Raw genomic sequence first — 21,576 nt, 5'->3', positions numbered from 1 at the left:
ACCAGCCTGGGCAACATAGCTAGACCTCCTTTCTACAAAAAGAAAAAAAAAAAAAAAAAAAAAAAACCCTGTAATACAGCAGGCACTTCCTAAGCAACTCCCCTAGTTTATGATCCCATATGATCCCAACCCTGACATAACCTTTAACAAGAGACAAGGTATATTGTTTGTCAGCTTACCTTTTACCCTTAATTTTGGTTTCACGTACTTCCAAATTGTTCTCTTCCTCATCTTCTCCCTTTACCTACAACAGAAAAAGACAGTTTATTATTCATGTCTTTTGGCTTCTAAATTTTGAGTCAATAATTAACCAAGTGCTTTAGAACATCCCCATTAAAGCAGTCAAACTACCAGAACTTTTTAGAGATTGAATTTTCTTTTCAGTAACAATTTTTTTTTCTCTGAAACACAAGAATATTGTCAAAGACTTACTTTTACAAAGTGGCATATGGCCAGGCGCAGTGGCTCACACCCATAGTCCCAGCACTTTGGGAGGCCAAGGCAGGCGGATCACCTGAGGTCAGGAGTTCGAGACCAGCCTGACCAACATGGAGAAACCCCATCTCTAGTAAAAATACAAATTAGCTAGGCATGGTGGCACATGCCTGTAATCCCAGCTACTCGGGAGGCTGAGGCAGGAGAATTGCTTGAACCCGGGAGGCAGAGGTTGCAGCCAGCTGAGATGGCGCCATCACACTCCAGCCTGCATAACAAGAGCAAAATTCCGACTCAAAAAAAAAAAAAAAAAAGTGGCATAAAACCTCTATAAATGCATAACATTTTCCTGAATGATGAAATACACACAGCTGGGTGTGGTAGCTCACACCTGTAATCCCAACACTTTGGGAGGCTGAGGCGGGAGGACCACCAGGTCAGGAGTTTGAGACCAGCCTGGCCAGTATGGTGAAACCCCGTCTCTACGAAAAATACAAAAATTAACCAGGCGTGGTGGCGCTCACCTGTTGTCCCAGCTACTAGGGAGGCTGAGGCAGAAGAATCGCTTGAACCTGGGAGGCAGAGGTTGCAGTGAGTGGAGATTGCGCCACCACTGCACTCTAGCCTGGGTGACAGAGCGAGACTCTGTCTCAAAAAAAAAAAAATACACACATACACAAAAAGATTACACTTCCAAATATATTTCTCAAAGGCCCTCTTTCTTGATGCTTTTCTTTCTCATTTACATTCAAATAAGCATACTCAAAGAAATGTATTTAGTGATGTAATAGAAAAGTCTCAGGGCTGGGCGCAGTGGCTCACACCTGTAATCCCAGCACTTTGGGAGGCCAAGGCGGGCGGATCACGAGGTCAGGAGTTCAAGACCAGTCTGGCCAATATAGTGAAACCCCGTCTCTACTAAAAATACAAAAAATTTGCCGGGTGTGGTGGTGTGTGGAGGCTGAGGCAGGAGAATTTTGTGAACCTAGGAGGAGGAGGTTGCAGTGGGCTGAGATCGTGCCATTGCACTCCAGCCTGGGCGACAGCACGAGACTCCATCTCAAAAAAAAAAAAGTCTCATGGGTTTTTATTTTTGTAGAGACAAGGTCTCCCTATGTTGCCCAGACTGGTTTCGAACTCTTGGGCCCAAGTGATCCTCCCACAGATTACAGCCACGAGATACCACGCCCAGCCTAAAACTGTTTTTTCACTAATATAAAAGTTAAAACTGGGCAGACATGGTGGCTCACACCTGTAATCCCAGCACTTTGGCAGGCGGTGGGGGGCAGATCACCTGAGGTCAGGAGTTTGAGACCAGCCTGGCCAACATGGTGAAACTTCGTCTCTACTAAAAAATACAACAATTAGCTGAGCGTGGTGGCAGGCGCCTGTAATCCAGCTACTTAGGAGGCTGAGGCAGGAGAATTGCTTGAACCCAGGAGGCGGAGGTTGCAGTGAGCCGTGACTATGCCACTGCACTCCAGCCTGTGCGACAAGAGTGAAACTCCATCTCATAAAAAAAAAAGTTGGCCGGGCACAGTGGCTCACACCTGTAATCCCAGCACTTTGGAGAGGCCAAGGCGGGCAGATCACCTGAGGTCAGGAGTTTGAGAGCAGCTGGCCAACATGGTGAAACCCCATCTCTATTAAAAGTAAAAAAATTAGCTGGGTGTGGTGGCGGGCACCTGTAAGCCCAGCTACTTGGGAGGCTGAGGCAGGAGAATCACTTGAACCTGGGAGGCAGAGGTTGCAGTGAGCTGAGATCGTGCCACTGCACTCCAGCCTGGGCGACAGAGTGAGACTTCCTCTCAAAAAAAAAAAAAAAAAAAAAAAAAAAAAATGGTTAACAGTGGCAAAATACCCTTGGGGAGGAGCCAATGACCACTGTTTGGGGTACCCTCACAGCAACAAGATATATAACCAGGAAAAGGATGTTCACTCCAGCAGGCTGCAGGGGTTTTCTAAGAAAGAGTAGTTATCTCCAATCATAAGACTGTGGAGCAGACTGCAAGGGAGAAGGGTATACATATCCCACTGATCTCTCTGCCAACCCACCCTCAACTGAAAAAAACAAAAATTAGACTATCTTCTAGGACTGAAGTAGTGATTCCCAGTAGGATACAAAAAGCTGTATTGGCGAACTTTTAAAATATATCAAAAAGCCTAAAAACAATCATACAATCATCCTCAATAAAGCTGTGCAGTCTAATACAAACAAGAAGTTTCATTACTTTGACTAGAATCTTATCACAGTGGGAATATTCCAGCCAGGCCAAGTGCAGTGGCTCACACCTGTAATCCCAACACTTTGGGAGGACTGCTTGAGGCTAGGTGTTGAAGACCAGCCTGGGCAACACAGCAAGACCCCATCTCTGAAAAAACAAAAAATTGCTCTTAATTAGCCAGGCATAGTGGTGCACACATGTAGTCCTAGCTACTCAGGGGGCTAGGTGGGAGGATCGCTTGAGCCCAGAAATTCGAGGCTGCAGTGAGCTCTCACTGGGCCACTGTGCTCTACCCTGGGGAACAGATCGAGAACTTGCCTCAAAAAAAAAAAAAAAAAAAAAGGAACATTCTACTATATGTGTGTGTATCAGGAACTCTCATTGTGTTCAGTTATACAGACTTATTTGTTTTATTGAAAAATATTGAGTTACTTAATAAAATATTAGCATGCCAAAATATTTCAGAGACAGGATCCTAAAGAGAGGAAAAATCATTAGATGGGTCCTTGGTGGAAAAAGAGAAGCAACCACTGGCTCCTAGTCAGTAACCACCATGGTCCCTTCTGCTAGCTCCTAAAATTCTCCAAGGGTTTGAAAATAACCCACTGAAGGCCAGGAACGGTGGCTCACGCCTGCAATCCCAGCACTTTGGGAGGCCAAGGCAGGTAGATCACCTGAGGTCAGGAGTTCGAGACCAGCCTGACCAACATGATGAAACCCCGTCTCTACTAAAAATACAAAAATTGGCCGGGCGCAGTGGCTCACACCTGTAATCCCAGCACTTTGGGAGGCCGAGGTGGGCGGATCGCGAGGTCAAGAGATCAAGACCGTCCTGGCCAACATGCGTGAAACCCTGTCTCTACAAAAAAAATACAACAATTAGCTGGGTGTGGTAGCACGCGCCTGTAGTCCCAGCTACTCCGGAGGCTGAGGCAGGAGAATCACTTGAACCTGGGAGGCAGAGGTTGCAGTGAGCCAAGATCGCGCCACTGCACTCCAGCCTGGGCAACGAGAGTAAACTCCGTCTCAAAAAAAGAAAAAGAACCCACTGAAAAACATTTCAGCAACCTCATCAGTTTCCAACACAACTGTTGGAAAATATACATCTCGTTGTTAAGTTTATCATCCAGTTGTTTCCCACTGGGATAGGAGTACAAAATAGCACATATATCCATTTAACTAGTGTCTTGGACTACAAAATTGAAAATGATTGTAAATAAATCTGTTAATGTGACTGCAAGTCTTATACCCAATACAATCCTATCTCACAGCCATAAAAGCCAGAAGAGGCAACATTATACAGTGTGAGAACACACAAATTACGGAATAAGCTGGAGCCCTGACTTAACTCTGCACTGTAAGACCGCATGTAAGGGGCTAAATAACTTAACCTGACAGACTACAGCCTCCTTGCCTGCTACATGAGGATTTATACCTTAAATGGTTGCTATGAGGGCTAAATGAGAATATATTTAAAATATCCACCATAATATCTGACACACAGTAGAGTCCCAGTAAGAAAGTATCTTACCACAGAAACAAACTAAAGGACAAAAGGAAACTTCTGGAGGTGACAGATATGTTTATTACCCGGATTGTGGTAATGGTTACACCAGTGTATACGTATTTTGAATATATTAATAGGCAGTTTTTTGTATACTAATTATACCTCAATAAAGTTGGGAGAAAAAATAAAAACAAGATAAAATAAGTACATTAACCTAGCTCGCAGGCATGATGACAGGATAGCCAAGCTCCTGCTGTGGTCCACTTATACTGTAACAAGCTCATTAAATCACAACTGGCTTCTATAAAGAACGGGATTTAACATTCAAGACATTCAAAGGTAGCAAGGCAAATTTACATGAAGTTTTGATCTATCTTTCCACAAGCCTTTGAGTAAAACTTTATTTCATCATGGACAAGGCATGAAAGAAAATAGGAGTCATTTCAGAAACGTAATCTCTATAAACCCATCTTTATAGCTCCATATTCAGTCAGAGAACGAAGTGTACTTAGAAGAAATGTGACACTATAATGACTATTCTCTCAACAAACAATTAGGTAATCATTTAACGAAATTGTTTAACAACAACAGTAATAAAAACCAAACTTCTGTGTATGTATATTCCCTTTACTCCCAAACCCAACATTTTCTTTGGTGATCACTGAAATACCTGGAAACATTTAAGTCAAACACAGCCATTTATTGCCGAGGTGTAAGAATGAGAAGCAGCAGGAGGAAGGGAGAAAATTGGACTTTCCTTTTCTGTACAGCATAAGAGAACTTATATTACGTGCAGGAGTTTTAAAACTAACTTTAAGAAGAGTTTTAACATTTAGAAAGCGTTCATTAGCAACCTTAAGAAATGCGTCACATTAATAGGGATTTCAAGTGATTACCAACTTAAAAATGCGAAACCTGTTACATTTCTGATGGTTCTCTATGTCTAGAAAGAAGCACCTACAACGGACCAGATACTGAATTAAGAGAATGAAATTCACTTTAATTCATTTATTTGTTCTCTACTTGAGCCACCTCGTCGGGCCGTGAGAAATGAAGTCTGGCGCCCGCTGGCACCGGGCCGAGGGGCTGCCGCGCTCGCCTTACGGAAGGGAGGTGCGTTCTACCCGCCGGAGGTCTCCCGAGTGGTGCCGAGAACGGCCCAAACAGGGGCAAGCTCCGAGGCGGGTCGGCCGCGGATCCCACGTGAGCAGCGACCCGCGCGGGGGCAGGCCAGTGCTGACGTGGCCCAGGCAGGAGGGCTGGCGCGCACGGGCAGCGGGGGCAGCGGGGGCAGCGGGGGCAGCGGGGGCAGCGGAGGCGCCGGGGCCCCTGGCCACCCAGGACTCCTCGCGGTCCCCGAGGCAATCCCACGGACCCCCCTGCTCCCCGCCCGCCGCCCGGGTCTCCGCATTTCCTGAGGCCTAGAGGGGAGCGGGCGGAGTCGGGGGACTGCCAGGAAGGGAGGAGGGAAGGGTCCCGGGAGTGGCGGCGAGGGATCGCCCACACTCACCTGCACGCCCAGGTGCGCCAGCCGGGCCTCCAGCTCAGGCTCCAAAGCCAGCAGGAAAGAGGTAGCTCGGGACGTGGAGCCGCCGCCCAGGTGCGCCAGGACCACCTCGGCCGTCACCTTAGCCAAGTGGCTGCTTAGGTCCACCGTGCGCTTCACGTCCTCATTGATCAGCGGCGGTGCCTCGGAGGAGGCGCTGCCCGGCGCCGGGGCCCAAGTCCCGAGCAACAGAAGCAGAAACAAGCGGGCGGCTGGCGCCTCCATGACCGGGAAGAGCAAAGCGCCAGGGCGGTAGAGCCCCGGCGCGGTAGCCCGCCCTCCCGCCACTGAGCAGCCGTTCATTGGGCAAGGGCTGGTGACACAAGATGGCGGCGCCGAACAAGGAAGGACCCTGTCTCCGGGGCAACCGGGAAGCCGACCCGGCGCCTGATTGCAAACCCCTCTCAGAGCTGACCGGGCTATCGTAGTGCAAGTGTACTTATTTATTAATTTTTTTTTTTTTTGAGACACAGTCTCGCTCTGTCGCCCAGGCTGGAGTGCAGTGGCACGATCTCAGCTCACTGCAAGCTCCGCCTCCCGGGTTCACGCCATTCTCCTGCCTCAGCCTCCGGGGTAGCTGGGACTACAGGTGCCCGCCACCACGCCCGGCTAATTTTTTTTATATTTTTAGTAAAGATGGGGTTTCACTGTGGCCTCGATCTCCTGACCTCGTGATCCGCCCACCTCGGCCTCCCGAAGTGCTGGGATTACAAGCGTGAGCCACCGCGCCCAGCCGCGAGTGTACTTATTATTACTAGTTTTCACTTACCTAATTTTTACAGGAGTGGCCCTTGCCTACGTCTCTACTCTCTCCTACCATTCTTCCTGTCCAATAATTCTGCTCGTTTTGCTCCTTAAAACAGTGCAATTTTGCTCAGACTGAGAAAGTAAAAGTCGGCCTTCCCCAACATCCACCGATGGATGCTAAAATTAGTAGGCAGAACTTGAAGCCGAAACAGGATATATGCAAAGTTTCAAAACATCTCTACTAAAATGTTTAGTAATTAGGCCGGGCACGGTGGCTCACGCCTGTAATTCCAGCGCTTTAGGAGGCCGAGGTGGGCGGATCACCTGAGGTCAGGAGTTAGAGACCAGCCTGGCCAACATGGTGAAACCCCGTCTATACTAAAGATACAAAAAATTAGCCGGGCGTGGTGGCAGGCGCCTGTAATTCCAGCTACTCGGGGTGGCTGAGGCAGGAGAATCGCTTGAACCCGGGAGGCGGAGGTTGCAGTGAGCTAAGATCGCGCCATTGCACTCCAGCCTAGGCGACAGGGTGAGACTCCGTCTCAAAAAAAATAAATAAATAAATAAAATAAAATTAGCCGGGTGTGGTGGCACGTGCCTGTAATCCCAGCTACTCCAGAGGCTGAGGCACCAGAATCATTTGAACCCGGGAGGCAGGAGTTACAGTGAGCCAAGATCGTGCCACTGTACTCCAGCCTGGGCGACTGAGCGAGACTCCCACTCAAAAGGAAATAAAAAAATAAAAATAAAATGTTTAGTAATTACAAAGGAAAAAATAGTTTACAGTGGAGAATCCTGGCAGGCACCACTTTAAACAAGTGATCAAAGTTAACATCACCACGTATAAAATACAGTAACATTAGGTATCTACTGATAGGCTCCATTGAGAAAGGCACATCACTTCTGTGGTATTGCCACAAAATTATTGAAAATCCATTACCTCAATCTAGTCATAAATATCAGACAATGCCAGGCACAGTGGCTCATGCCACCAATCCCAGCACTTTGGGAGGCCGAGTAGGGAGGATCCCTTGAGCCAAGGAGTTCAAAACTAGACCGGGCAACAGGGTAAAACCCCATCTCTACAAAAAATCAAAAATCAGCCGGGCCTGGTGACAAGTGCCTGTGTTACAGGAAAGGGGTCTGGATCCTGACCCCAAGAGAGGATTCCTGGATTTCACGCAAGAAAGAATTCAGGATGAGTCTGCAGTGCAAGTTGAAAGCAAGTTTATTATTTTTTATTTATTTATTTATTTATTTATTTGAGATGGAGTCTTGCTCTGTTGCCCAGGCTGGATTGCAGTGGCGCAATCTTGGCTCACGGCAACCTGTGCCTCCCGGGTTCAAGCAATTCTCTGCCTTAGCCTCCCAAGTAGCTGTGATTACAGGCACCCGCCACCACGCCTGGCTAATTTTTTTATTTTAGTAGAGACGGGGTTTCAACATCTTGGCCAGGCTGGTCTTGCACTCCTGACCTCGTGACCCACCCGCCTCAGCCTCCTAAAGTGCTGGGATTACAGGCATGAGCCACCGCCCCCAGCCAGCAAGTTTATTAAGAAAGTAAAAGAATAAAAGAATGGCTACTCCATAGACAGAGCAGCCCGAGGACTGCTGGTTGCCCATCTTTATGGTTATTTCTTGATGATATGCTATACAAGGGGTGGATTATTCATGCCTCCCCTTTTTAGACCATATAGGATAACTTCCTGACGTTGCCATGGCATTTGTAAACTGTCATGGCGCTGGTGGGAGTGTAGTGGTGAGGACTCGTTGCCATTTTGGTTTTGGTGGGTTTTGGCCAGCTCCTTTACTACAACTTGTTTTATCAGTAAGGTCTTTATGACCAGTATTTTGTGCCGACCTCCTATCTCATCCTCTTGAGAGGTGACAGCTGCGCCCTCGCTCGCTCTGGGCGCCTCCTCGGCCTTGGCGCCCACTCTGGCCGCGCTTGAGGAGCCCTTTAGCCCACCGCTGCACTGTGGGAGCCCCCTTCTGGGCTGGCCAAGGCCAGAGCCGGCTCCTTCAGCTTGCAGGGAGGTGCGGAGGGAGAGGCAGGAGCGGGAACCGGGGCTGCGCGCACGGCGCTTCCGGGCCAGCTGGAGTTCTGGGTGGGCCTGGGCTTGGCGGGCCCCACACTCAGAGCGGCCTGCCGGCCGGCTCTGCCAACCCCGGGCAATGAAAGGCTTAGCACCCGGGCCAGCAGCTGCGGAGGGTGTGCTGGGTCCCCCAGCAGTGCCCGCCCACCGGCACTGCACTCGATTTCTCCCCGGGCCTTAGCTGCCTCTCACCAGGGCAGGGCTCGGGACCTGCAGCCCGCCATGTCTGAGCCTCCCCCTCCTCCGTGGGCTCCTGTGCGGCCCCAGCCTCCCCGAGGAGCGCCGCCCCCTGCTCCACGGCGCCAAGTCCCATCGACCACGCAAGGGCTGAGGAGTGCGGGCGCACGGCTGGGGACTCGCAGGCAGCTCCACCTTCGGCCAGGGTGCAGGATCCACTGGGTGAAGCCAGCTGGGTTCCTGAGTCAGCTGGGGACTTGGAGAACCTTTATGTCTAGCTAAGGGATTGTAAATACACCAATCGGCACTCAGTATCTAGCTCAAGGTTTGTAAACACACCAATCAGCACCCTGTGTCTAGCTCAGGGTTTGTGAATGCACCAATCCACACTCGGTATCCAGCTACTCTGGTGGGGACTTGGAGAACCTTTATGTTTAGCTAGGGGATTGTAAATACACCAATCAGGACTCTGTATCTAGCTCAAGGTTTGTAAACACACCAATCAGCACCCTGTGTCTAGCTCAGGGTTTGTGAATGCACCAATTGACACTCTGTATCTAACTACTCTGGTGGGGACTTGGAGAACCTTTGTGGGGACACTCTGTATCTAGCTAATCTAGTGGGGATGTGGAGACCCTTTGTGTCTAGCTCAGGGATTATAAAGGCACCAATCAGCACCCTGTCAAAACAGACCGCTTGCTCTCTGTAAAATGAACCAATCAGCAGGATGTGGGTGGGGCCAGATAAGAGAATAAAAGCAGGCTGCCCCAGCCAGCAGTGGCAACCTGCTCCGGTCTGCTTCCATACTGGAAGGCTTGTTCTTTTGCTCTTGGCAATAAATCTTGCTGCTGCTCACTCTTTGGGTCCACACTGCCTTTATGAGCTGTAACACACACCACAAAGGTTTGCAGCTTCACTCCTGAAGCCAGCGAGACCACGAACCCACTGGGAGGAACGAGTAACTCCAGACGCACTGCCTTAAGAGCTGTTAACACTCACAGCGAAGGTCCATCGCTTCACTCTGGAGCCAGCGAGACCACAAACCCCACCAGAAGGAAGAAATTCTAAACACATCCAAACATCAGAAGGAGCAAACTCCGGACACGCCACCTTTAAGAACTGTAACACTCACCGCGAGGGTCCGCGGTTTCATTCTTGAAGTCAGTGAGACCAAGAACCCACCAATTCCAGACACGCTGTGACTTAGAATGCCTTAACTGTATGGGAATGCAGCCCATAGGTTTCAGCCTCATTTTACCCAGCTCCTATTCAAGATGGAGTTGTTGTGGTTCACGTGCCTCTGACACCTGTAGTCTCAGCTAGTTGAGAGGCTGAAGCAGGAGGATCACTTGAGCCCCGGAGATCAAGGCTTCAGTAAGCCATGTTCATGCTGCTCCAGCCTGGGTGACAGAGCAAGACCCTGTCTCAAAAAACAAAACCAACAAGGCTGGGCATGGTGGCTCATGCTTGTAATCACAGCACTTTGGAAGGCCGAGGCAGGAGGATTGCTTGACCCCAGGAGTTTGAGACCAGTCTGGACAACATAGCAACATTCTATCTTTACAAAAAATATTTTAAATTAGCCTAGTGTGGTGGCATGTCCCTGTAGTCCCAGCTACTCAAGAGGCTGAAGTGGGAGGATCACTTGGGCCTGGGAGGTCGTAGCTGCAGTGAGCTGTGATCATGACACTGCACTCCACCCTGTATGACAAAGTGAGACTTTGTCTCAAAAAAAAAAAAGAAGGCCGGGCACGATGGCTCACGCCTGTAATCCCAAAACTTTGGGAGGCTGTGGCAGGCAGATCACCTGAGGTCAGGAGTTCGAGACCAGCCTGGCCAACATGGTGAAACCCTGTGTCTACTAAAAATACAAAAAAATTAGCCAGGTGTGGTGGCACACACCTGTAATTCCAGCTACCTGGGAGGTTGAGGCAGGAGAATCACTTGAACCCAGGAGACAGAGGTTGCAGTGAGCCAAGATCGTGCCACTGCACTCCAGCCTGGTTGACAGAGCAAGACTCCATCTCAAAAAATAGTAATAATAATAAAAAAATAGATAAAATCAGACAACCAAAATTGAAGAAAATTCTACAAAATAACTGACTCTTCAAGTATTAATCCTTCTTACTTCCCATGTCTCCTCATAGGTTGTATGGGCACCTGATTTTCCTTGTGGGAAAGGAGAACACCAAGGTTCCCTCCATTTCTTCCCCATTGATGACTTCCAGAGTGACTGGGGTGTTGCAAGTCTCAGTAAAAAGCTGTAGAAAAGTGTTCCCACAAAGTCAAGTAAACGTGAGAAATACCACACTGCACATCAGCAGATTAGCGAAAGCTCCTTATTCCCTAATTTTGGAAAGATAGAACTAACCAGATATCACAGGAAACAAAAATAACTGAGCCCACCAAATGCACATGAAAGAATGTTCAGAACAGTTCTTTCACACTCCAAATTTCTGTTATTATCTATATTAGTCAAAACTCAGCCAGGCACAGTGGCTCACACCTGTAATCCCAGCACCTTGGGAGGCCGAGGCAAGCGGATCACGAGGTCAAGGGATCGAGACCAGGCCGGGCGCGGTGGCTCACGCCTGTAATCCCACACTTTGGGAGGCCTAGGCGGGCGGATCACAAGGTCAGGAGATTGAGACCATCCTGGCTAACACGGTGAAACCCCGTCTCTACTAAAAATAGAAAAATTAGCAGAGCATGATGGCGGTCACCTGTAGTCCCAGCTACTCTGGAGGCTGAGGCAGGAGAATGGCATGAACCCAGGAGGCAGAGCTTGCAGTGAGCCGAGATCGTGCCACTGCACTACAGCCTGGGCAACAGAGCGAGACTCCGTCTCAAAAAAAAAAAAAAGAGAGAGAGAGATCAAGACCATCCTGAATAACATGGTGAAACCCAGTCTCTACTAAAAATACAAAAAATTAGCCGGGCATAGTGGTGCGCATCTGTAATCCCAGCTACTCGGGAAGCTGAGGCAGGAGAATCGCCTGAACCCTAGAGGCGGAGGTTGCAGTGAGCCAAGATTGTGCCACTGTACTCCAGCCTGGGTGACAGAGCAAGACTCCGTCTCAAAAAAAAAAAAAGACATCAGCAGGACTGGCTGTCTGGTGAGGGCTGCTCTCTGCTTTTAAGAGGGTGGCTGGATGCTGCATCTTCCAGGGAAAGGAATGCTGGGTGTTCATATGGAAGAAGAGCAAAAAAGCAGTGAACTCCCCCCCCATCAAGCCATTTTATAAGGGAACTTAATACAATTCACAAAGGCAAAGCCTTCATTACTCCCAAAGGCCACTCCTTCCAATTCTGTGGCATTAGGGAATAAATTCCAATATGAATTTTTGGAGGGTACAAAAACATGTAAATCAGAGCACCAGCTAATGAGAAGTAGGAACCAGGAGGGCATGTTCCTTCCCTACAGAGCATGAGTCTGCAAATTACCACCTGCAGGCCAGTCACAAATTTCTGCAAATAACTTTTTTTGTGTGTTTTTTTGTTTTTGTTTTTTTGAGATGGCATCTAGCTCTGTTGCCCAGGCTAGAGTGCAGTGTCGCGATCTCGGCTCACTGCAACATCCACCTCCTGGGTTCAAGCCATTCTCCTGCCTCAGCCTCCTGAGTAGCTGGGATTACACGCATGCGCCAACATGCCCAGTTAATTTTTGTATTTTTAGTAGAGACGGAGTTTCGCCATGTTGGCCAGGCTGGTCTCGAACTCCTGACCTCAGGTGATCCACCTGCATCGGCCTCCCAAAGTGCTGGGATTAAACGTGTGAGCCACTCGCCCAGCCTAAAGCCTTAATATTTTATTAGAACATATCTTAGCAGTGATAGTTCTGGGCATGCATTATGTTCTTTCAGCTTGTAGTTTCAAACCTTTTTGAAAGTCTTCTTTTTTGGGGATTCCTCTTATTTTACTATTTGGGTTTTACCCATCTTCAATATTTTGCACTTTGTCTTGAATCGTTTTTTCTTTTTTTTTTTCCTTTTTTTTTTTTTTTTGACACCAAGTCGCACTCTGTCACCCAGACTGGAGTGCAGTGGCACGATCTCGGCTCACTGCAACCTCCACCTTCCAGGTTCAAGTGATTCCCCTGCCTCAGCATCCTGAGTAACTGGGATTACAGGCGCACACCACCACACCCAGCTAATTTTTGTATTTTTAGTAGAGACAAGGTTTTACCATGTTGGTCAGGCTGCTCTCGAACTCCTGACCTCGTGATCCGCCTGCCTCGGCCTCCCAAAGTGCTGGGATTACAGGGGTGAGCCACCACCCCCGGCCCCTTTTCTTTTTTTTTTTCTTTTTTTTGAGATGGAGTCTTGCTCTGTCGCCCAGGCTGGAGTGCAGAGGCGAGATCTCTACTCACTGCAACCTCTGCCTCCCCGGTTTAAGTGATTCTCCTGCCTCAGCCTCCCAAGTACCTGGGATTACAGGTGCCTACGACCACGCCCGGCTATTTTTGTATTTTTAGTAGAGACAGGGTTTCACCATGTTGGCTAGGCTGGTCTCGACTCCTGACCTTAGGTGATCCACCTGCTGCAGCCTCCCAAAATGCTGGGATTTACAGGCATAAGCCACTGCGCCTGCCCTCTTTTTTTTTTTTCTTTTATTATTAAGACAGAGTCTTGCTTCATTGCAGAGGCTGGAGTACGGTGGCATGATCTTGGCTCACTGCAACATTTGCCTCCCAGGTTCAAGTGATTCTCCTGCCTCAGCCTCCTGAGTAGCTGAGACTAAAGGCACCCGCCACCATGCCTGGCTAATTTTTGTATTTTTAGTAGAGATGGGGTTTTACTACATTGTCAGGCTGGTTTTGAATTCCTGACCTCAAGTGATCCGCTCACCTTAGCCTCCCAAAGTGCTGGGATTACAAATGTAAGCCACTATGCCAGGCCCGTTTTTTCTTTCTTTTTTTTTTTTTTTTTTTTGAGACGGAGTCTTGCTCTGTTGCCCAGGCTGGAGTGCAGTGGCGTGATCTCAGCTCACTGCAAGCTCCGCCTCCCGGGTTCATGCCATTCTCCTGCCTCAGCCTCCCGAGTAGCTGGAACTACAGGCGCCCGCCACCATGCCTGGCTAATTTTTTTTTGTATTTTTAGTAGAGACGGGGTTTCACCGTGTTGGCCAGGATGGTCTCGATCTCCTGATCTCGTGATCCGCCTGCCTCGGCCTCCCAAAGTGCTGGGATTACAGGCGTGAGCTGCGGCACCCGGCTCATTTTTTCATTTAAAACTTTTCTGGGCTGGGCGTGGTGGCTCACGCCTGTAATCCCAGCACTTTGGGAGGCCCAGGCAGGCGGATCACGAGATCAGGAGATCGAAACCATCCTGGCCAACATGGTGAAACCCCATCTCTACTAAAAGTACAAAAATTAGCTGGGCATGGTGGCACGTGCCTGTAATCCCAGCAACTCGGGAGGCTGAGGCGGGAGAATCGCTTGAACCCGGGAGGCGGAGATTGCAGTTGCCGAGATCGCGCCACTGCACTCCAGCCTGGTGACATAGCGAGACTCCGTCTCAAAAAATAAAAATAAAAAATAAAAAATAAAAATAAATAAATAAATAAAACTTTTCTGGGAGGCTGAATCAGGAGGATTGCTTGAGCTCAAGAGTTTGAGACCAGCCTGGGCAAAATGGTGAAAACAAGTCTCTACAAAAAAATTTTTTTAAGTGAAAAATTATCTGGCTCACACCTGTAGCCTCAGCTACTGGGGAGGCTGAAGCAGGAGTAACACTTGAGCCCAGGAAGTTGGGTTCCTGGCTGCAGAGACCTATGATTGTGCATACTGCCCTCTAGTCTGGGTGACAAAGCAAGAGCCTGTCTCTAAAAAATAATTAAAGTTGCTTTTCTTCGTTTTACCTTCTATTTATCTTAAAGTATTATTGTTTGTTGTTATTCACTCTAATCCATCTAGCTTAGCCTTAATTCCTAAAATACTTCTTTTATTTCTAATTTTCTTCCTGATTTCTATCTTTTTTCTGAATTTTTCTAATTATTGTTTACATTGTTCTTGCATGACTTGTGTCATTTTCTTAATACCTTTAGCTTGTTTTGGAATAGCAGGAGCAGTCTCCTGGTTCGTTTTTATGGGCATCTTGCTGGCATGTTTTCATTTTCTTATAGAGATGTTCTCGTTTTCATCCCATCTTTCTTATATAACTTATTCTAACAGTGAGGGATACCCTTACTCTTTTGTGTTGATCCTTTTTTTTTTTTTTTTTTTTTTTTTTTTTGAGAAGGAGCTTCGCTCTTGTTGCCCAGGCTGGAGTGCAATGGCATGATTTTGGCTCACTGTAACCACTGCTTCCCAGGTTTCAGCGATTCTCCTACCTCAGCCTCCCAAGTAGCTGGGATTACAGCCCTGTGCCACCACGCCCGGCTAATTTTTGTAGTTTTAGTAGAGACAGGGTTTCACCATATTGGCGAGGCTGGTCTCAAACTCCTCACCTCAGGTAATCTGCCCACCTCTGCCTCCCAAAGTGCTGGGATTACAGGCATGAACCACTGTCTGTTGATCATTTTTAATGTGACCTTTCCGAAGGAGGGATGGTTTAGGATGGCCTTTGTACCTTCCCAGATCTCTGCTGTTTTCATGTAGTATACTGCAAAAACATGTGGCTTGCTTTCTGAGCTTTCCCCTGCGCGGTTTTTGAGCTCCATTGTCTCTATCATGCTCAATTTTGATTCTGTTGAGCAGTTTCTCCTCATTGTAGGGCACTGTCCCAGAAGGGGAGTTCTGCTCTCAGGGACTAGACTGCTGCAGACTCGTAGACCTTCTGCAGGCCCGTTTTACTCACCATTAGGCAGGGCACAACTGCTCTGAGTTTCAGCCACTCCTCACATTGGCCTGCTGTGCTCTCTAGGGAATCCCGGTTGTGTGTTTTGGGGTTCTGCTGTTCTCAAGCCCATCAGTTGCCCTGTTTCTTCTTCTGCTTTCTCCTTCACAGGAGAAATAACGTGAGGTGTTGGTTGCAGTGAGCTGAGATCGTGCCATTGTACTCCAGCCTGGGCGACAAGAGCAAGACTCCGTCTAAAAAAAAAAAAAAAAATGGGGGGTGCCAGGCGCGGTCACTTATGCCTGTAATCCCAACATTTTCGGAGGCCCAAGGCAGGTGGATCACCTGAGGTCGGGAGTTGCAGACCAACCTGACCAACATGGAGACCAACATTTGCCGGGCATGGTGGCACATGACTGTAATCCCAGCTACTGGGGAGGCTGAAGCAGGAGAATCGCTTGAACCTGGTAGGAGGAGGTGGCAATTCCGTCTCAAAAAAAAAGGCTGGGCACGGTGGCTCATGCCTGTAATCCCAGCACTTTGGGAGGCTGAGGTGGGCAGATCACGAGGTCAGGAGATCGAGACCATCCTGGCTAACACAGTGAAACCCCGCCTCTACTGAAAATACAAAAAATTAGCCGGGCATTGTGGGGGGCACCTGTAGTCCCAGGCTCTGGAGGCTGAGAGAGGAGAATGACGTGAACCTGGGAGGCGGAGCTTTCATTGAGCCAAGATCGTGCCACTGCACTCCAGCCTGGGTGACAGAGCGAGACTCCGTCTCAAAAAAAAAAAAAAAAAAGAAAAAAGGATGCCCACCCAATTCTTTATTATTTTGTAAGATGTTCACATAAGGGAATGCTGGGTGAGAGATGCCAGGTACAAGTCGGCAGCTGCACAGACACTCCTAGATCAGGCAATAATTCTATTATTTTTTCAATTCCTATATATCAGAAATTCAAAATTAGAGAAAAAGATACCATTAACAGAGTAGAAAGAAAGCTTCAGAGTGGGAGAAGATAATTCAAATACATCTAACAGACAGAAGACTCATACCCAAAATATACATAAAAAGACAACTTATTAAGAAAAAGATAATAGAAAAATGAGCAGAAGAATTGACGCCGTACTTCCAAGAGAAGAATATACAGTGGGGCGCAGTGGCTCATGCCTATAATCCCAGCACTTTGGGAGGCCAAGGCTGATGGATTATGAGGTCAGGAGTTCAAGATCAGCCTGGCCAAAATACAAAAAAAAATTAGCAGGGCATAGTGGCAGGAACCTGTAATCCCAGCTACTTGGGAGGCTGAGGCAGAGAATTGCTTGAACCCAGGTGGCCGATGTTGCAGTGAGCCGAGATTGTGCCACTGCACCCCAGCCTGGGTGACAGAGCGAGACTCTATCTCAAAAAAAAAAAAAAAAAAAAAGAAGAGTATACAAATGGCCAGTGGGGTTATAGGACATATAATGTCATTAATAATTAGGGAAATGCAGGCCAGGCAGGATGGCTCACGTCTGTAATTCCAACATCTTGGGAGGCTGAGGCAGGTGGATCACCCGAGGTCAGGAGTTTGAGACCAGCCTGGCTAACATGGTAAAACCCCGTCTCTACAAAAAATACAAAAATTAGCCAGGTGTGGTGGCATGCGCCTGTAATCCCAGCTACTCGGGAGGCTGAAGCACAAGAATTGCTTGAACCCAGGAGGTGGAGGTTGTGGTAAGCTGAGATAGTGCCACTGCACTCCAACCTGGGCAACAAAGCAAGACTCTGTCTCAAAAATAATAATAAGAATAATTAGGGAAATGCACATTAAAACCATAATAAGATACCAATATATGCTCATCAACTAGCAAAACTTTTTCTTTTTCTTTTTTTGGAGGCAGAGTCTCACTCTGTCTTTCAGGCTGGAGTGCAGTGGCATGATCTCGGCTCACAGCAGCCTCTGCCTCCCGGGCTCAAGCAATTCTCCTGCCTCAGCCTCCCAAGTAACTGGGATTACAGGCGCCTGCCACCATGCACGGCTAATTTTCATATTTTTAGTAGAGACGGGGTTTCTCCACGTTGGCCAGACTGGTCTCAAACTCCTGACCTCAGGTGATCTGCCTGCCTTGGCCTTCCAAAGTTTCGGGATTACAGGAGTGAGCCACCGTGCCTGGCCAAATCTTTTTCTTTATTACAAGTTAATATCTCTGCACAATGGGCAAAAATTTTAGTTTCACAGTACCAACTGTTGCTGAGGTTGAGGATCAAAGGGACTCTCATTCCCTGAGATAAATAGGTATCATCACTCAGGAACAGTTTGGAATAGTCTGCTAAAGATATGCAAACCCGGCCGGGCACGGTGGCTCACGCCTGTAATCCCAGCCATTTGGGAGGCAGAGGTGGGAGGATCACAAGGTCAGGAGATCGAGACCACAGTGAAACCCCGTCTCTACTAAAAATACAAAAAATTAGCCACGCGCAGTGGCGGGCACCTGTAGTCCCAGTTATACTCGGGAGGCTGAGGCAGCAGAATGGCATGAACCCAGGAGGCAGAGCTTGCAGTGAGCCGAGATCACACTGCTGCACTCCAGCCTGGGCTACAGAGCAAGACTCCGTCTCAAAAAAAAAAAAAAAAAAAAAAAAAGATATGCAAACCCTATGGCCTACCAATGTCATTCCTAAACATATACCCTAGAAAAATGTGAGCACATGTACCCCCAGCTACATAGACAAAAATATTCACAGAAGCGTTGCCTATAATACCAAAAAGCAAAAACATCCTAGATGAAAAGAAAGGTAAAGATTTCTGTAAGTATTATATGGGTAAGACAATATCAGTAGGAATGGGAAAGTCAGGACCTCTAAAAAATTATTTCCTCCAAGTCAACAAAAAGTGTGAAACTTTGTAAAATATTTGAAATATGAGTCAAATGTGATTGACCATGGCCTGTGACACAGGAAGAGGAGATCTTGTGCCCAAGGTGGTAGGGTTACAGCTTTTGGTTTTACACATTTTAGATGTCAGTCAATATATGTAAGATGTACATTGGTTCCGCCATGCTGGTGGCTCACGCCTGTAATCCCAGCACTCTGGGAGGCTGCAGTGGGTGGATCACGAGGTCAGGAGTTCGAGACTGGCCTGGCCAACATGGTGAAACCCCGTCTCTACTAATAAAACAAAAATTAGCTGAGCGTTGTGGTGGGCACTTGTAATCCCAGCTACTCGAGAGGCTGAGGCAGGAGAATTGTTTGAATCTGGAAGGCAGAGGTTGCAGTGAGCGAAGATCGCACCATTGCACTCCAGCCTGGGCAACAGGGTGAGACTCTGTCTCAAAAAAAAAAAAACAAAAGATGTACATTGGTTCCATCTGGAAAGGTGGGACGACTCAAAGCAGGAAGGTGGCGCTTCCAGGTTATCGGTGGACTCAAAGGTTTTCTGATTGGTTATTGGTTGAGAGTTTATCTAAAGCCTTGGAATCAATAGAAGGGAGTGTCTGGGGTTAAAATAAGGGGTTCTTATTATGCAGATGAAATTCAGGTTCTATTATGCAGGCTTCAAAGAGAATAGATTGTAAATGTTTTTATCAGACTTAAAGAGACAGTTTTGCAGGCCCATTTCAAAATATGTCAAAGCAATATATTTTGGGGTAAAATATTTTTATTTATTTTATTTATTTTATTTTTTTTGAGACACAGTCTCACTCTGTTGCCCAGGCTGGAGTGCAGTGGCACGAGCTTGGCTCACTGCAACCTCCGACTCCTGGGTTCAAGCAATTCTCCTGTCTCAGCCTCCTGAGTAGCTGGGATTACAGACATGCACCACCACGCCTAGCTAATTTTTTGTATTTTTAGTAGAGATGGAGTTTCACCATGTTGGTCAAGCTGGTATGGAACTCCTAACCTCAGGTGATCCACACGCCTCAGCCTCCCAAAGTGCTGGGATTACAGGCATGAGCCACCACGCCCGGCCTTCTTATTTATTTTGTGACTGCAATCTGTCATGTTGGTATCTTATTACTACAGAGTCTGCTCTCTCCATCTCAAGGTCTCTGTTTTAATGTTAATGCTGGTCAGCTGTGCCTGAATTTCAAGGAGAGGAAGGTATAATGTGGTCTGTCCCACCACCCATTCCCATGATGGTCTGAAATAATGTTTCAGGTTTATTTTGGAATGCGCTTGGCCAAGAGGAGGAATCCATTCAGGTGGTTGGGGGGCTTAGAATTTTATTTTTGGTTTACATCCATTAATGCCATAAGAATACTGGCAGAAATGGTAAAAATCAATGTTTTCCGAACTTTAACAAAAAGACTATAACACGCTAGGTGTTGGCTCACGCCTGTAATCTCAGCACTTTGGGAGGCCAAGGCAGGTAGATCACCTGAGGTCAGGAATTGAAGACCAGACTGGGCAACATGGTGAAACCCCATGTCTACTACAAATACAAAAAATTAGCTGGCCGTGGTGGCACATGCCTGTAATTCCAGCTGCTCGGGAGACTGAGGCAAGAGAATCGCTTGAACCTGGGGGCAAAGATTGCAGTGAGCTGAGATTGTACCACTACACTCTAGCCTGGGCAACAGAGTGAGACTCCATCTCAAAAAAAAAAAAAACAGACATGAGTAGAATACCAAATTCCAGCATGAAAGCATGAGAAGCTCCATGACCTATTCTCCAGTAAGACTTGTGAAAATTATAAAGACCCAACTACTTAAAACCTCTAGAAATGGGCTGGTCACAGCGGCTCATACCTATAATCCCACCACTTTGGGAGGCTCAGGTGGAAGAACTGCTTGAGCTGAGGAATTTGAGACCAGCCAGGACAATATGGGGAGACCCCGTCTCTACAGATAATTTAAAAAATAACTGGGCATGGTAGCATGCACCTGTGGTCCCAGCTACTCAAGAGGCTGAGACAGGAGGATTGCCTGAGCCTGGGAGGTCAAGGCTGCAGATCCTGTCTCAAAAACAAACAAACGAACAAACAAACAAAAACTCTAGAAATTGTCATAACGGCAACAGGAAAATGCAGAAACACTTATTCAATAAAATCTATGAATATTCTGTAGGAAAAGCAAGCATCTCAGGTATCTGAACCAAGACTGCCACCACTCTCCTCCCTATCAGATCAGCAAGGCAGAGAATCTGCCGCAGATTGCTGCTGCCAGACAGGGCTCCCTCTCCCTGCAGCTCTTAGTCAGAAGGCTTTATCTGGCCAGGTGCAGTGGCTCACGCCTGTAATCCCAGCACTTTGGGAGGCTGAGGCGGGTGGATCATGAGGTCAAGAGTTTGAGACCAGCCTGGCCAATATGGTGTGCTGAGACCAGCTCGGTGGGGGAGACCCTAACCCAGCAGTGCTAGAGGAATTAAAAACACACACACAGAAATATAGAGGTGTGAAGTGGGAAATCAGGGGTCTCACAGCCTTCAGAGCTGAGAGGCCCGAACAGAGATTTACCCACGTATTTATTAACAGCAAGCCAGTCATTAGCATTGTTTCTATAGATATTAAATTAACTAAAAGTATCCCTTATGGGAAACAAAGAGATGGGCCGAATTAAAGGAATAGGTTGGGCTAGTTAACTGCAGCAGGAGCATGTCCTTAAGGCACAGATTGCTCATGCTATTGTTTGTGGTTTAAGAATGCCTTTAAGCGGTTTTCTGCCCTGGGCAGGCCAGGTGTTCCTTGCCCTCATTCCCGTAAACCCACAACTTTCCAGCGCGGGCATTAGGGCCATTATGAACATGTCACCGTGCTGCAGGGATTTTGTTTATGGCCAGTTTTGGGGCCAGTTTATGGCCAGATTTTGGGGGGCTTGTTCCCAACAATGGTGAAACCCCATCGCTACTAAAAATACGAAAATTAGCCGGGCCTGGTTGCGCACTCCCATAGTCCCAGCTACCCAGGAGGCTGAGGCAGAAGAATAGCTTGAACCCGGGAGGCGGAGGTTGCAGTCAGATGAGATCATGCCACTGCACTCCAGCCTGGGCGACGGAGTGAGACTCTGTCTCAAAATAAAAAATAAAAATAAAAAAGAAGGCTTTATCTTTGGGATGAGGAAAAGGTCAGTGTTTCTCATCCTGCCTCCA

At 47.7% G+C, this 21,576-nt stretch overlaps 1 protein-coding gene across 2 annotated transcripts in view; it reads right to left on the bottom strand.

Annotated features, from left to right (window-relative positions):
• The window catches only part of RPN1 (ribophorin I), a 30,708-nt gene extending 24,692 nt beyond the window's left edge, over positions 1 to 6,016 (bottom strand). Inside the window, exons 1-2 of one of the 2 annotated variants that reach the window (XM_063721502.1) lie at positions 5,678 to 6,016; positions 180 to 244 (exon numbers count right to left, since the gene is read on the bottom strand). In XM_063721502.1, the coding sequence (XP_063577572.1) occupies positions 180 to 244; positions 5,678 to 6,016 (404 nt within the window). 2 annotated transcript variants of the gene reach the window in all.
• Positions 6,017 to 21,576: the final 15,560 nt, after the last annotated feature.

This window comes from Pongo abelii, chromosome 2, assembly GCF_028885655.2.
Source record: "Pongo abelii isolate AG06213 chromosome 2, NHGRI_mPonAbe1-v2.0_pri, whole genome shotgun sequence".
Lineage (NCBI taxonomy): Eukaryota > Metazoa > Chordata > Mammalia > Primates > Hominidae > Pongo > Pongo abelii.
This window is presented reverse-complemented; position numbering and strand designations above follow the sequence as displayed.